The sequence below is a fragment of the Cryptomeria japonica genome, chromosome 8 (assembly GCF_030272615.1).
Source record: "Cryptomeria japonica chromosome 8, Sugi_1.0, whole genome shotgun sequence".
NCBI classification, from domain to species: domain Eukaryota; kingdom Viridiplantae; phylum Streptophyta; class Pinopsida; order Cupressales; family Cupressaceae; genus Cryptomeria; species Cryptomeria japonica.
In genome coordinates this window covers 14,373,322-14,390,416 of record NC_081412.1, presented here as the reverse complement: position 1 = coordinate 14,390,416, position 17,095 = coordinate 14,373,322, and the positions used below count along the sequence as shown (strand labels likewise).

The following is a 17,095-nucleotide window of genomic DNA, read 5'->3' as shown; positions in this document are numbered from 1 at the left end:
GGTTATAGGCTAAGGGAGTTTAACCTTGGAGGAAACTCTATAGTTAAGCACACTTAAGTTGGAGTAGTACTGGGAGGTGTGACCTCCAAGAAAGTCTGAATGCTTCACCTCTATGAGCATCACCTAGATGCAATGAGTGCTAAGTGGACCATTCATTCTCATAAGAGATGGGTTCTCATAAACTACTACTCATGAAACATGGGTCAATGAGTTTGATTTAGTAACTACATAGTTGAATAATAATACCAATATCATAAATTGATTGGTTGTGGTAATTATCTCCTACTTATCAATTGATGAGCTAAACGGGCTCTACAATGAATGGTTCATAAGGCGCAACACTTGTTGAAGATTTTGCAAATGGGGTTGCAAAATAGGTGGATTTAACCTTGGAGGAAACTCTGTGGTTAAGCGTGATTGAGTTGGAGTAGTACTAGGATGGGTGACCTCTAGGGAAGTCCCAATGCTTCACCTCTATGAGAATCACCTAGATGCAATGAGTGCTAAGTGGACCATTCATTCTCATGAGAGATGGGTTCTCCCGAACCACTACTCATGACACATGGGTCAATGATTTGACTCAGTAACTACATAGTTGAATCATGATAGAAATATCATATTTTGATTGGTTGTGGTAAATATCTCCTACTTATCGATACTTGTCTAATCTAGAGTACCAAGCTCTTGAGGTTTGCTTAATTCCATAAAGAACTTTCTTTATCTCACACACAATCCTTCTATTCTAATAGTATGAAACCTTTAGGATGCTTAATAGATACCTATTCTTCTAAATATCCATTTAGAAAGGTTGATTTTACATCCATTTGGCATACTTTAAAACCCTTATAGCTTGCAAGAGCTAGAAACATCCTGATGACTTCTAATCTTGCAACCGAAGAAAATGTTTCTTTGAAATCTATCCCTTCAACCCGTGTATAGCCCTTGCATACAAGCCTTTCTTTGTTCCTAGTGATTTCACCATCCACATTCATCTTGTTTCAAAAAATCCACTTGGTTCCAATGACATTTTTCTCTTTGGGCCTTGGAACAAGTTCCTAGGTGTTGTTCTTTTCAATTTTCTCCAACTCCTCTTCCATAGCTTTCATCCAAAACTTGCCTTCACTTGATTCATTAAATTTCTTTAGTTCTACCTTGGAAAGAAGGCAAAAATGTGTATGCTCTGTTGAGTTGGCAAGTCTTCTCCTTGTTTGAATTTCTAAGTCTAAGTCTCCAATATCCAAGTCTTCTGGATGATTTCTTCGAACAAATTTTGATGTAGTTTTCTATGGTGCCTTTGATGGAGTTTTGGATGATGCTTTTGATGGGGTTTTAGAACTTTATTGTTCTAGTACCTCATTCTCATTTTCTTCTTTTGAATCTTCTTCCTCTTAACTTTGTTTTTCATGGCGATCTTTTATATCCTTCTCAAAATGTTTTCCTTCATCAATCTTTACATTTGCAGTTTCTGATGGAAATATTGTCATTGATGTCAAAGATGATAATTAAGGAAATGGATAGTTGTGATTTATATGTACAATACATATACATGAACATCTTGATGGATAGATTAATGAATAGAATTGAAGACATCTCCATATATAAGTCAACAAGGCATCGTTGAATATAATGTTCAAAGATGACCTGAAAAGTGATGAAGCTTAAATAAATATATGCAACGATTAAAGTCATGAAGACTAATACTTTATTAGTCATGATAGTTGATATTGGTCACAGGTATAATGTTCAGTGACAATAAAGAAGCAATGTTTATGCTAATTCTTGCAACGATTAAAGAGAAATAATAAATGACGACTCACAAAAGACCAAAAAACAACGACAAAGATGATATATTTGAGAAGAAATATTATAGAAGATCTCAATATCTGTGAAGAAGTTCTTGAGACAGCGTTGAAAATGAATGACAACAATTATATTAGATTAATGACAAGCCAATGAATAAAGTATATTAATAAGCACATGAATATGGTATGACTTTATTAAGACCGATTAATAGTATACTAAATTCTTGAGGAATCGAATGACAATTAGAAGGGGCAAAAATTTCACAAGAGTTATGCATAGGTGGCAGAGATTCCATAATACAAGGAGAATTTAATAAAATCAAGACAAAGTTGACTTGTAAACATTATAATATCTGAATTGTTAAAATGGTCCACTTGTTGAGTAAAGGTTTCGTGAAATGTAAAAGAAGTCAGCAAAGCCCCGATAGTCATGGTCGACTCATTATCGCTAAATCAGCGATTCCATTTATGAAGTGTCATCCACGTTTTGTAAGAAATGATTTGGTAAAGATTCAAATCGTGAAGTAATCCGATTATAAAAGATACAATATATTTACTAAATATTTAGTGAGATCTAAGAATAGTGAAGGGGTGTGAATTGTTAAAGAGTTAATACAAGTGTAATACAAAGGTGAGATTAAGAGAAGTTATTTGCAATGAAGAGATGTGATTATCAAATGGTGATGTCTCTTGAAGATGCCTAAATTCAAAAGGTATGTCCTTTGAACATATGAAGACATATTTAAGACATGTCCAAATCATTTTGGAAAGGATGTATGTAAGGTGTGAGTGGAGAATAATAATTCTGAAATTATTTTCAGACTGTAAGTGAACTGAAGAGTGTGTATAGTGTTGGGTGTTGTGGTTATTATTCTGAAAAGAAAAATAAGAAGAAGAGTACGTAGGTGTGAATTATATGAATAAGAACAAGAGTACATAGAGTTAATAAGTTTGAATTTATTTTCAGACTATGATGTGGATATAGGAGAAAATAAAAAGACTGCACATACATAAGAAGCAAAAAGGAGATGTGAATTATGATAATATAATTCTAAAGTCACAATTCTAAAAAAAAGGGTGTCTTGTGCCTACAACAAGATAACCATTCAATTAGAACAGATGTAAAGAAATATAAAGCAGAGGAAACTTATCACAGCAGATATGAATAAATGAGGTTATCAAGAGAGTTGTGTGTAAGCATTGAAGATTATCATCTACACCAAGAATAAAGTGCAGATTTGTGAAGGCCTATATGAACAGATTTATGAAGATCTGCATGAACAAACGTATGAAAAGTATAAACAAGACTATCACAGCGTTATGAAGCATTTCTAAGAAATAATTATCAGCAGTTTGTATACAGATTTAAAGGAAATGTATATGCAAATGTGAATTGAGGAGTAGATATATGCAGATTTGGGGAAGAGAGTATATACAGTATGAAAAGAAATATATATATGTGAAGGAAAGTATATGTGCAGATTTGGAAAGATTGTAATGCCCATCATCTGTTGTTGAAGCAACATTAAAAGATGGAAAATCAAATTTATATTCAGTGGGTTGGTGCTCACTAATTCTGGATTTGGGAGTTGGTGCTTCTAGTGGGTTGGTGCTCACAAATTTAGAAGTGGAGTTGGTGCTTCTAGTGGGTTGGTGCTCACAAACAATGTTAGGGGTTGTGCCTACGAAACTTTGTAAAAGAAGAAATATATAAAAGTATTGATTTACCGTGGTTTTCTCCTGTAAGGGTTTCCACATATATATCTTGTGTTCATATTATTTAGATCACATATGAATGTTGGTGTGCAATGATTATGTTAATGAGATAAGCTATATAATTGTGATTGAAGTTGAAAGAGTTTAAATTGGTAAAATTTGTTGTTATATTGATTCACCCCACCACCCCCCTCTCAGTATAACTGTGTGCTCTTCACTTTCCAGTATTTTGTGAAGTTTTTTATTGTAACATCTATATGCTTTACTTCTTGTGGAATATCTAAGAAGAATTCCCTCATCTTCTCTAGTGTCAAACTTTTCCAAATCTTCATCTCTTCTAGTGTAACATGTGCCTCCAAAAACCCTAAAGCGCTTGACTGTTGTTGGTCTTCCTTTCCACAACTCCTAGGGTGTTTTGTGATTATTTACCCTGATGTGTGCTCGGTTCAAGATGTAGACTGTTGTGTGAACTACTTCTTTCCAAAAGTGTCTGCTATCTTTGATTCATACAACATGGCTCTTGCCATTTCTTGGATACTTCTGCTTTTTCTTTCCACAACTCCATTTTGTTGAGAACTTCTTGCTACTAAGTATTGTCTCCTTATCCCATGCTTTACACAAAAGTCTTCAAACTCATTGGAGGTGAATTTTCCTCCTCGATTTGATCTAAGACATTTTATCTTTGCATCTACTTCATTTTCAACTAACTCCTTGAAAGCTTTAAACTTTTAAAGGCTTCTGATTTCTCCTTTAGGATGGCAACCCAAGTCATCCTGGTGTAGTCATCAATTAACGACATAAAATATATTTCTCCTTGCAAGCTTTTTGTTCTAGTTGGTCCACAAAGATGAGTGTGTTTGAGTTCTAATGGTTTTGATGTTGAATACTCGCCGGATTTGAAGCTTACTCGGGTTTGTTTCCCAAGTTGACATTGTTTGCAAATGATGTTGGAAGGCTTTAGAATTTTTGGCTTTTCTCTCATTGCCTCTTTTCGGCTAACTTTGACAAGGTTGTCAAAATTAAGCTGGCTTAATCTTTTATGCCACAACCAACTTTCATCTTTTGGCAACAAATTACAACTTTCACTATCAATTTCTTTTAAAATGTATAAATTATTTGCTATCATATAAGAATTTTCTATCAACTTTCCATCCTTTTTAATTTCACACCCTTTAGGAAGAAATGTTACTCTATGTCCTTGATCACAAAGAGGACTTACACTTAGCATATTTTCTTTTAAACCTTTAACATAGAAGACATTTTCAGTTTTTGTTTTTCCATGATCTAGACTGCATTCCTTTACCTTTTATCTCTTTCCTTGAATTGTCACCAAATCTCATTATTCCTTTGTATGTTGGTTCAAGAGAGATGAACTTGTTCTTGTCACTTAACATATGCCTTGAACAACTGCTATCAACATACCATCTATCCTATTAGTTGCGATGCCTTCCGCTGCCCTAAGGCCGTCTGCTACAGCCGTTGCGAAGCCTGCTGCCTTACGACCTTCTGCTGCAGCCGCCCAGCTTCGACCGGCTACGGATGTCATCCTGCCTCCTCTCCCGAATGTTGTTGCAGCCGCCCAACTTCGACTGAATGTGGATGTCGTCTCGCCTCCTCTCCTGAATGCTGCACCCCTTGGCATGGTTGCTGCGATTGGGGCCTCGACGGAGGTTTATGTCCGTGCCTTGGCGGGGGGTTCGGGAGCTTCTACGCCTCTTGCCTCGGTTGCTGTTGGTAATATGGTGGATGGCGATTTGGTGCATTCGGCGCCCTCAAATACTAATCGGGTTGCCCGTGGCTTGGGGCCTGTGGCTGTTACTGTATGCAAACCCTTGGTTTTCAGGATGTTTGCTGATACTGAAAAGGAGGTTATCCACAACTCCTCTGTGTTTGAATCTCATGGTCTGATTTGTAGGTTTCGAGGTTTTTGGCCTAGCCTCCCTCAGTTGCAAACTTGGATTTCCCAAAACTGGGAACTGCTCTTAAAAGGTTCGGTTAACATTTTTCCTTTAGCCAAGGGTCTTTTCATTGCTAAATTTGAATATGTTGAGGATAGATCGAAAATTGTAAGTATTAATCCTTTCAGCTGGGAGGACAAATTTGTTTTGATGGTTAAACCCTGGTTCTCGGGTTTTAACCCATCTACTGATTCATTTAATGAGATTCCTATTTGGGTTAGGCTCCCTAACCGTCCCCTTCATCTATGGACGGACTCTCTACTAGAGGAAGTGGGGGAGGCTTTAGGCGAATTCCTAATGATCGATAAGGATTCTTTCCAAATTTATCATTCTACTTATGCTCGGATATTGGTTAAAATGGATGTTTCTTAAGGGCTTCCAGCTGAGATAGAGATTGAATCTTCCTTGGGATCTTGTGTCCAACCGCTCAACTTTGAGGGTATCCCCTTTAGATGTCGAAAGTGCTTCCAGACTGGACATGTTGTTGCATGGTGTGAAACTGATAAAAAGAAAAAAAAAATGCTTCTTGGTGGAAGGGAGCCTCCTCTGAACACTATTGTGTTAAAAAGAAAAGCTTTTCCCAGGTGATTGCACAGGTTCCTCAGGCCGATGGTGTTGTGCTTCTGGTTGCTGCCTCTGTTTCTAGTGTAGCTTTGTCTCAGGAGTGTGTGGATTCTTGCGGTGGCATCCCGACTGATCATTTGAAAAATGTTGGATCTTCTTCTTCGGTGGATGGCCTTCTTGCTTCCCAGACTGCTGCTGGACCTTTGTCTGATTCTCTGACTTCTGTTGTCCCTGCCTCTCTGGATGTTGGCTCTATTCCTCATGGTGATGGGAGGTCCTCTATTCTGGACCCATCCTCTTGGCAAAAAGCTACTGCTAGGGTTGAGGAGGGATGGATTACTGTTAAAAGCAAAAAATCTAAATTGTCTCAATCCTCTTTTGATATGACTCTTCGATCCCACAAGGGCAGATCAAATTCTTGATCCGTCCTGATTGGGTTGAGGTTGCTATCTTTTGCAGCCCGCTGGGGTTTGTCGGGGGTCCCTTTGTGCTATTCCCCCTTTTGTGTTTGGCTGTGCCATGTCTCTTTTGTGTTTTGTTTCTTTGAGTGGACTTTCAAGTTTATCTTTCGGTTCGGGTTGCAAGTCCTTCTAAAACTTGTCTTGTATAGGGTTTCTGGTCCCTTAAAAACTTGTTTTCCTTAATAAAAAACATACCATCTATCTTTCTTGTTTTGAGCATGTAGAGCTATTTGAACAATCAAGGATTCCCCTTCTTCCTTCTTTTCCTGCTTCTTTTTTCGAAGTCATCATTGAGTTCTCCTTTCTTTTAATAGGAAAATCTTCTTTCTTATTTTGCTTTGGAGGTTCAACAAAGATGGTTATGCAAAAACGGGTTGTATGACCAAAAATGTGGCATTTGTAGCATATAATACCATAATCCATTAAAGGAAAAATGAATTGTAGTTCGTTTGAGTGAAACTAGGAACATTACTAGTATAACTCCCACAATTTATTGCTTATAATAAGAGAAACAATATCCATTAAAAGAATAATAAGTTTTAGAAATATATGGTTGTTTGTTTATGAGGCTTTCTCCAATTGTCCTTGTTTTCCTTTGAAGGTGGATTGGTTCTTTGAGAGATTGTGTTCTTCTTCTTGACTTCAACCATTTCCCTTGAGGTATCCATAGTCTTCGAGCTTGTAGCTTTTGTTGTTTGATCTTCCATAAAACCAAGACCAGTTTTATTGAGGTCTTTGTCAATTGAGAAGTTTATCTAACTTCTTGGTGCTTTTGTCAAATTTTTGATATTTTTCTAGCTCCTCTCTTAAGGTGATGATTTCCAATTCTAGATTATTGCAATCCACTTATTTTGCTTTGAGTTGATCCTTCATTGTATCCTCAATTCTTTTGGCTTCTTCTAGTTGTACTTTCAAGTCTTCAATAATCTTTTTTTATTTCTCTAGAAAACTTGAGACTTCATGAAATTGTGCCCTTGCATTTGGAGATTTTTTTTTTTTTTTTCTTTCTAATTTTTCATTTTGTTTATATGCATAGTGAAGTTCTTCTACAAAGTCAACTTCCTCTCCACTACATGTCTCCTCTTGTTTTTCTTCTTCATTTCCATCATCTTGAACTTTCATTGCCATGAAGAGTATCTCTTCTCCACTACTGGAACAATTTTCATAGCTTTCTTCTAATGAGGTGGAACTTTTCTTGGAATAGAAGCTCTTCTTATAGCTTTTCTTTCCTTTCTTCTTTGCATATGTTTTCTTTTCTTCCTCACTACTGTTACTTTCATTTTGAGGACTTTTGGAAGCATAGTGTTCAACTTTGCCACAATTGAAGCATTTGAATGGAAATTTACCTTTATCTTTCTCGCGTCCCTTTTTAAACTTCCTCATAAAGTAAGCTTCTGCCTCATCTAGCTGATTGCTTGAAATTTCAATTGGTGCATATTTTTTGTTTTTACCCTTCCTCGATGCTTTGAAGGATACCTCTTTTTGTGATGGCATGTCTTTAATCCTCATTTCATAGGTTGTGAGGATCCCATTTAATTTATCTTTTGCCAATTTATCCAATTCTTTCATTTCTTCTAATGCTAATACCAGAGTCAAATTTCATTGTCAAAGATCTTAACACTTTTTCAACAACTACTTTTTCATCAATATCTTCACCTAGCCCTTTGATTCAATTTATAATTCCATCCACATGCAATAAACAGGAGGCTACATTTTCATCTTCCTTCATTTTAAGACTTTCAAATTTTCTTTATGAAATTGTAGTTTTGCCTCTTTTACTTTCTCATCTCCTTCATAGATATTTTTTAGTTTGTTCCATATATCTTTAGCTAATTTGCAATGCACGACTTTTGTAAACTTAGAATCTGCAAGACTGCATAGAAGAGCATGTTTGTCTTTGGCATTATTTTCACTTTTCTTCTTTACAACTTGGTCTGTTGGAGGAGTTGATGGAGGTGTGTAACCATCTACCATAGATTTCCAAACATCAAACCCAAGTGCATTCAAATATGGAGTTGTGTAACCATCTACCACAGATTTCCAAACATCAAACCCAAGTGCATTCAAATATGCTTCTATCTTGATGTTACAAAAGGCATAATTTATCCCATCAAAGATTGGGTTTCTGATTGATGCATAATTGTCCACCATTTGTGCTCTTTAGGATCTTCCTTTAAGCGGCGAGGCTATGCCCAAAGGAACCCACTCTGATACTAATTGAAGAGCACACAAATATACTGAGAGGGGGATGGGGAGGGGGGAGGTAAGGGGTGAATCAATATATTAATGAAATATCTTTTAGAATGATTTGAAACTATGTTGCTACTTAAATAACCATGCACATTGCAAAGAACACAAATTTTCTCATGGAAACTCAAAATGGGAGAAAACCATGACAAATGAATGTTAATAGATTTCTTTTACAATTTATAGATGCACCAACCCACATGAAGCACCAACTTACAAGAGGCACCAACCCCTTCAAGTGAAGCACCAACTCCACAAAATGAAGCACCAACTTCACCAAGTTGAGGCACCAACCTCAATACAAAGTTCTGCTAGACAAACCTGCCAAACCTTGACCTTAAATCTACAATAGACCAATTACTATGTCCTTGCAAAATCTGCCATAAGTCAGGCTATAAATTCTTCATCAATCTGCCCTCAAATTCTTCAAAAACTTTTCTCTCAAAGTCTCATAAATCTGTAAAACTATATCCCCTCGATCCTCTCCACTTCTCCATTATAACTCCTTTCTGGTATACATATATGTATGCAATCTGTCAGCAACTTCTTATATTTCAAACATTTCTTATACTTCCACACACATTTTCAAACTGAATTACAATAGTAATACATATGTTTTATTTCGTCTCCAAATGAAAGGAACACAACTATCCATTATACCCCCACGTGAATAGTCATGTATTCTCTTGTTTAGATATTGATTGATAATTACTAGTTATGACTCCCATTAATCAAATCGGTGCCTTAAAAACAATTTGTTAGCCACATTTTCTTTATTAATATTGGTGCTTACATAAATCGGTTCCTATTAATTAATATGAACACGGATAGTAATTCAAACTTTTCATAGAATAAGTCTTCGATAAACCAATGGCCATAAACTTCGAAGGATATAGTCTTCGACATTATTATCACTGGCGTTTATACTTTGAACTGATTGTATTCTGTTACTACTTCTGTTATTACTTCGAACTTATCTTTTAACCCTCAACCGATTATATTCATATTGATTGTTACTTCGAACTTATGATATGCATTTCATATATATTTTTTAATCCTTCAGTCCGTGGCAACAATAATCAGTTCTTCAATAGTGTAGATCCGGTCTGCAATTTTTACATAGACATGGATGAGAACCTCTCCAATGTGGATGGGAATCGGATCTGTCTTCATTAGCACTTGAACTTCAGCAAGGATCAAATGTGGAATGTTCAACTCACAATGTCATCAGCATGATCCACTAGTTGTAACTGCGGGCAACCTTGACATCAATGACAAATATAGGAAAAAGTTTGCTAAGTACTTTTATGCTATTTTTCTTGTATGAATGAAGCTATTATTCTTCTAAGAATAGAGTTATTATTCTTGTAATAATTATTTATGAGTTTTTTTCAAAAGTTGTAAGAAACTCATAACAATTAGTATACAAACTGTTTGATGAAATGTCTATACATCATAAATTGTGAAAATAAATTTGGATTAGTACTTTGGTTCTATATATTACATAGATACAATTCATGATTCTCAAATCAACCTCTAATTCACTTTTCACCTTTTCAATTTTCACAACCCTCTTTTGATCCACTTTGTCATCCCTTATTTCTTCATAGCCGTGGTTTGAAGGTTTAATTAAAGACTCTCTAACCATAGAACAACGAAAAAACACCACCAATATATATTGGATAATTATAATTCTCACAATGAGTGGTTTTATTACTAGAACATAATTACACCTTTCAGGGTTTATGAGTTTCAACAAATTTCAAGCATAGCCTTATGACCTGTGGATTTCTACCAACATGCAACTCCTATAACTAATTGATTGTTCTAGCTCTCCAAATATAGCTCCCCTTCTCATTACCTTAAAATGATTTTAGCCACCTTATAATGAAGAAATAAAATAAATGGTGTCATGAGAACACATAGAATAACACTAGGCACCTTGTGATATGAATCAACTGGCCCTTATGAAATGATTTCAACCTTAGAGAATGCTTAAGATTTGATCACATCTCCTTGAAACTTGCAAAATGACTACCTTTGTTTTACTTTGAGATATTACTCTCAAAAATTGATGTGGCCCTCAATTTACTCCTATTTGAGAGCAATTATTATATAGGCAAACTTCTTGTTTGGACATGAATTAAATACTTTACATAAGAGTAGCATTATAGAATTAAAAACTGATGCAACATGCAATGAAGCATCAAATACATATCTAGACAAATGAACACATCCATAAGACTCACAACATGATAGCTTCAAACCGCTTTGATGATTAGATACACAACCAATACAGTACATCTCTTTTTCTAACAACTTGGCCTAAATTCAATGGTTTTGAACTACAAGTAGAGGTTTGTAACTATAACCACTCCAAATGGAAAAAATACACATGGATAACACTTGCAAAATATGAGGAGACAAAACAAAACAAAACAAAACAAAAAACATTTTTTTGTTAATATAGGTTTGTTCTTTGATCTTAGATGCTCCTATATCATTCATATAGGATATTGGGTTTAGGGAATGGGATTCACAAACTAAGGAGGTTGAAGTTTGGGAAAAAGGTAATGGTTTATGAATATTGTTCATAAATAGGGTTGGACTACTCACATATTCAAGATTTGGGGAGGCAACTAATGTAAGTGTTTGGTAATCTTGAATAGCATCATAGTTAGAGTACGCATTTTTTAGTTTGGGAACATGGATTAGTTGTGTTTTCAAAAGGGGGCTCGTGAACAAAGTTTGCATTTAGGAAAAGGATTCATTAGATGATGAGATTTATGTTTTGGCCTGGATAGGATTTAGAGACAAGCCTCCTAATCATGGAATAAGGGCTGGGAAGAACGATGATAAGGCTTAGGAATAAGATTTATGAACAATGTTTAATATGTAAGAGGATTCCTAAATGGGGAACTAAGGTTTCGAAACAAGGATCCTAAAAATAGTTAAGTTTTTCTAGCAAGGTACATAAATGAAGTTTGTTTTTGAGGTTAAGGATTAAGGATAAAGTCTGAATAAGGATGTGACAATAATATGCTTGAGAAAAACGTTCATGAATGGGATTATTGTTTTTTTGGAATGGGGTTCTTGAAAAGTCTCGAGGTTTTGGATAAGGTTTGCTAAGGGATCCATAAGTAGTTTTGAGGTTTTCGCAGATGGATAAGGATTCCAAACAAGATTAGTAAGGTTGGGTCTTGAGGTTTCAAATTGGTTTGTCAACAAGAATAGGGTTGAAGATTGATGTTTCTATATGGGATTGGATTATCCAATTTCACTCTATAATCTTTGAAATTAGAAATCTAGTTGTAATGAAGCTTGATAAGTGTTGGGGAATGCAGGTTTTGAATGAGATTAAGTCAACCAAATTTCACTCTTCAATCTTTCTACTTATAATTTTAGGTCCAATAGATATCAATCAAGGATTTTATATTAACCACCTAGACAGTTTTCCCAACTGAAATTACTTATTTAATAAATTAAGACTGATGAAGCATTGAGTAACAAAACACAAGTTGGGAAAACATGAACTATTTTGCAAAAATGCTTCAAATAATCCTTTTATAAGCATCTACATTTGCAATTTATTAGTTAAAGTGGGTTAAACTAAAAAAAAAGTGCAAATAGACCAATTACATATGATAAGAAATATTGTTTATCGATCAATTCCTTCAAGGAGCTTAATTACATATTTTTTACAATGTATGTAGAAAAACATAAGGTATTTCAATAGAAAATTAAAAGAATATATTAACATGAGCGAATAATAGTAATGTAAGGAATTGTTGAAAGAAATATCATATTAAGAAGTTTTAGTAAACGATTATAGAAATGCTTCATATAGGATGTATTGATTTTGGTCAATATAAAAATATAAATGAAAGGGTACATTTAAATTACTATATTATTGTGGGATCTCAACTACATGATGTCAAAGAACTTAGGAAAATATAATGGTAAGGAAAATAAAGCTTAAAAAACCATAAAACAAATAAATATAAATAAGACCACCATGCATTTTGTAGAATAAATCACATTTTGTTTAGTAGAATGAATCATATGGGCAATATTTCAATTGGAATCTATCATTACACCCATCATCTCAGCTAATTTTATTTTATATGAAATGTCATTCTTAGCTTAGCTTTTGTAGAATAATCTACAGATATTTTCTAATTTTATTAGCATTTTCCAGGTATTATATAATGCATTAAATTTATATAATCTTGTTACGATTTCCTAGAATCAGTTGCATGAATAATATTTTATATGACATTTCCATTCTCTCACAACATCCATCATCACTGATAAGTTTGAAGCCAATTTCGTTTTATTATGAATGCCAATTTGTTAGGATTGAGAATAATCTACAAATATTTTCCAGTTTATTTAGCATTTTCTGGGAACTTTATAATGTAGGAAACATTGAGGCAACCTAAAAGCATTTTCTAGGTACTTTGTAATGTAGGAAAATTTACACAAATATTGAGGCAATCTTCAAAAATATTTTTATTTTGTAAAACATTACTGAATATTGCTCCCTAAAAGTTTTCCTATAATAGCTTTACCAGCTGAAACTTATAGACCTTATAGGTAAGGGTAGAGATGATTGCGAAGATTCCAGATCAATTATAATATATCTACGATATTCAACATTGTCCACTAAATTTTTCCTGAGAATAGATTTAATGGTTGAAGTTTAAATAGAGGACTTGCACAGCATATAATTATGGGAAGTTTATTACAAAGATTCAAATTCAATTATTTAAAAAACTACGACTGGAGCCCCAGCCTTGTGATAAACTGTTGGGGGTTTTGAAACCTGACATTTATGATCAAACCCTTGCTGTTCAAGCCCCTATATCCATAGCTGGGGTCGGCCCTACTGTCCATAGGGTCACTCACTATCCAAAAAGCACTACTTCCGCACTAGCCACACTTGCATTTCGGTAGGGATCACCTCCCATTATAGTTGGCTAGTTGGGTGAGCAGCTACACAACCAAGATGCAGAAGAAATCTTGCAACAACTTGAAGGATAGGCTACCAAGTAAAGAATATAAGATCAAAAAATAATAAATACAATCAATTATTAAGCATGAATAGAACTTCACTACTTTTTTTTGGGGGGGGGGAGTAATTACTTCAACTTCCTGATATGGAGACATAATCTTGTCCGATCCAGACAAGCATCACAACTCCAAAACCAACCCATATCACCAAAATTGGCTTAAGCCATACTCGTGCTAATCCTGCATCACAGTCTTGAAGGACTCTTCCAACAAGCCTAATGATCTTTTCAATATTGATTTGGCAGATTCATTTTTCTCTACATTATACAACTGCAATAATTCATTGTACAAAGATTTATCAATCTTCTGACTAGAGTGAAAGCAAGATAATTCTATCATGTCAAATAGGCATTCAAATGCTGCCACGTGGACCTGCAATTTCAAAGAATACATTGTCAGTGAGACATCGTAAATCTCTCTTTGGAACAGATGCATTTAAATGGAGATAGAAGAGAAATTTATTATACCAATAACAGTCATTACAAACTGAGCTTGAATGTAAGCATTTCATCATGCTTGTTCACATTAGGAATAATTAATTTTCCTCACCTAAACTTAGCTAATAATAACATGTGTTCACCTTAACTTCAGGGACAAAAGTGTCATCACTATCTCATCAATCCTTGATTGAGGGTAGTTAGGTGCAGGTCGGTAGTGGGGGGTCAACACAAATACATATAGTACTTGAAAAATTAGTTTTTTTTAATTGATTATCTATTAAAAGAATAAAAGTGGTAGTTTACAATATGATTTAGGTGCCCATTGGGATAGTCAAAGTTCAAGAACACTAGTTTCCATCCATCAAAGACAAAACATCTAAACCATAATTACAAAATTGTCAAAACAACCATAAAATCAAGACCAGCCTAAATAATTGATGATCTTCCAGCTCCAAAAAGACAACAGTATTGTTGAAACTAAGTAGCTTCGGTAAGATAAATGATTGAATGAGAGACTTCATTTATCTCTCATTCAATCATCTACCTTATCAATGTAACTACAAGCTAATGGTAGACTTCATGATTGAATGAATAAACTTGTTATATTCATCCTTATATGCATTTCACATCAGATTGCACAGTTCGATACTTGAACATCATTATCGTATATACTCGATCGTGCTATGACCATATTTCATATGCTATGGTTGAAATATAACAGATCGGATAACTATAGTTATCGTATTAATCTCATACCGATTTATTATCGGTCGTTAATATTAAATGATATTTGACTTGACCCGATTTGTTAATTGTTGTCAATATTATCTACCATTTGTCTTAACCCGATGGTTATCGGTAAAGCACTTTATTGAAACGATGCCTATGAAACCGATCAAGACATGTCTTGATTGGGCATGTCAAGAGACATGTCCGGTCAAGGCATGCCTTGATCGGTAGGCATTACATATAAGTATATGCCTTGTGAAATGCTGTAGGATCATCGAAATCAATTAATGTAATCTACAGCAACCTGCAAATACGAAGCAACAGCCAATAAAACAGTAAAGGAATTTCTGGACTTCTACAACTTAGATTTGAATAACATTTACAAGTATAAAATATACTAATTTTTTTAGTTCAAATAATTAGTTGAAAAACAAATTCATTAAGATCAACTTCACAACAAAATAGAGTTGCTCAAAGGAAAAATAGAACTATTGTTGAAATGGATAGAAGCATGACGAAAAAAAGTACATAAAAAAAAATTGGGCAAAGGCAGTCACTATTGTAATTTATTTGTTGAATAGGAGTCCCACAAAAGTAGTTCACAAAATGATTCCTGAACAAGCTTGGTTTGGTTTTACACGATTTTCTGTTCATCTAAAGGTGTTTGGTTGTCTCGCTTATGCACATACAGATCTAACACGCCTACATTTGTGAGTTGGTTCAACAAGGCTTGGTTGAACTTGTATGTTGTCCTACTGCAACACAACTTGCTGATATTTTCACAAAACCCCTTGCTCATGGTCTCTTTCAAACACTTTGGTGTTTACTTGGTGTTCTTCCCAATATTCATTATGGGGGAGGAATCGGATAACTGATGAACTTTTATTCTTGTTTTATACAATGTTCATTGTGTGGGAGTATTTAGGATAATAAATGTTGTTATTAATCAGGACATTGTTATTAATCAGATGTTGTTAACAGGCAGTTATGGTTGATTGGGTGTCAGTTATGAGATTAGTTATATAATTCAATTTTTCATCTACTTGTATAAAAGGACTTCTACATCAATGATCAGTACAAGAGTTTGTTTGGTGTGTTCTCCTAAAATCTCTGAGACAATGAACTGCAGATCATCATAGTAGTTTTGTTTGTAATATATTACAGCTTTCAGGGCTTCAGTAGATTTATGGTTTCTAAAAAAATTCTAACACAGCCCATGAGAATTTGTCTACAAGTAGATCTTGTGAGTCATCCCTAGTGGTTAGCCCCTATAGCATCCCTTGAGAAAGATGTCATGAGATTCTAGTAATTTCTCAAAGATAAACATTAGTTGTTAGTATCTCTTACTGCTAATCTTGTATGGCTATATGGGAAGACAATTCGATTGGATCTTGTTGATGTGTTTTTTATGCACATGCGAACACAGAATAAAATACCGAAGTATCTTATCCTCTCTTGAACAAAGTTCCCGACTGCTGAAGATCTCGCTGAAGGATCAGTCGGAGTAACTCCAAGGTTCTGTTATGTAGGATCTCTACGTGTGGATAAGCTCTCTGTGGTATGATGTGATTTTGCTGGAATCACAAGGGGACTTACACTTGACGACCTAAACGTCTAATTTGCTGGAATCACAGGTCCTATTAACTAACTGGAAAACAACCAAATGAAAAAAGATGCAAGGTTCAGGAAGCCTACTCTACTATATAGAATGCGAGAAGATGGATGAATGACTAGGTGGAGTCCTACTGGGCTGGGTCTCACCATCAGGTTGAACAATTCAACACCAACTCAGTGCGATCTTCTAAGGGATGCTTCCAATACGTTCAAATCGTACACCATCTGACAATGATCACCATTCAAGATAATGCATGAACAATAGACGTGCAACGACTTAAGATTAAGCTCATTTTATGCCAGTTGACCACGCAGGGCATACTTACCATCAGTAAGAGGCTAGTGGTATGGACTGGACAGATTCCACACAGGTGCATTCAACAATTTTCTTCACTCAATCTAATCATCTATCATCAAAAATGAAGATTCAACAAGAGACCATGCACATTGCAAAGAAACAACATATTCCACCATATCTTCAATGAAAAGAA

At 34.9% G+C, this 17,095-nt stretch overlaps 1 protein-coding gene across 4 annotated transcripts in view; it reads right to left on the bottom strand.

Annotated features, from left to right (window-relative positions):
- Positions 1–13,357: 13,357 nt before the first annotated feature.
- LOC131048806 (uncharacterized) overlaps positions 13,358–17,095 on the bottom strand; it is a 327,816-nt gene continuing 324,078 nt past the window's right edge. For 3 of the 4 annotated variants that reach the window (XR_009106522.2, XR_009106523.2, XR_009106524.2), the window contains 2 exons: positions 13,894–14,193; positions 13,358–13,792 (listed from right to left, as the gene is read on the bottom strand). Coding sequence is in view for 1 of the 4 variants with exons in the window: in XM_057982881.2 (XP_057838864.2) it covers positions 13,996–14,193 (198 nt within the window). In the remaining 3 variants the exon portion in view is untranslated. Of the gene's footprint in view, positions 14,194–17,095 lie in introns of all 4 variants that reach the window. The other variant, XM_057982881.2, reaches the window with a different exon arrangement.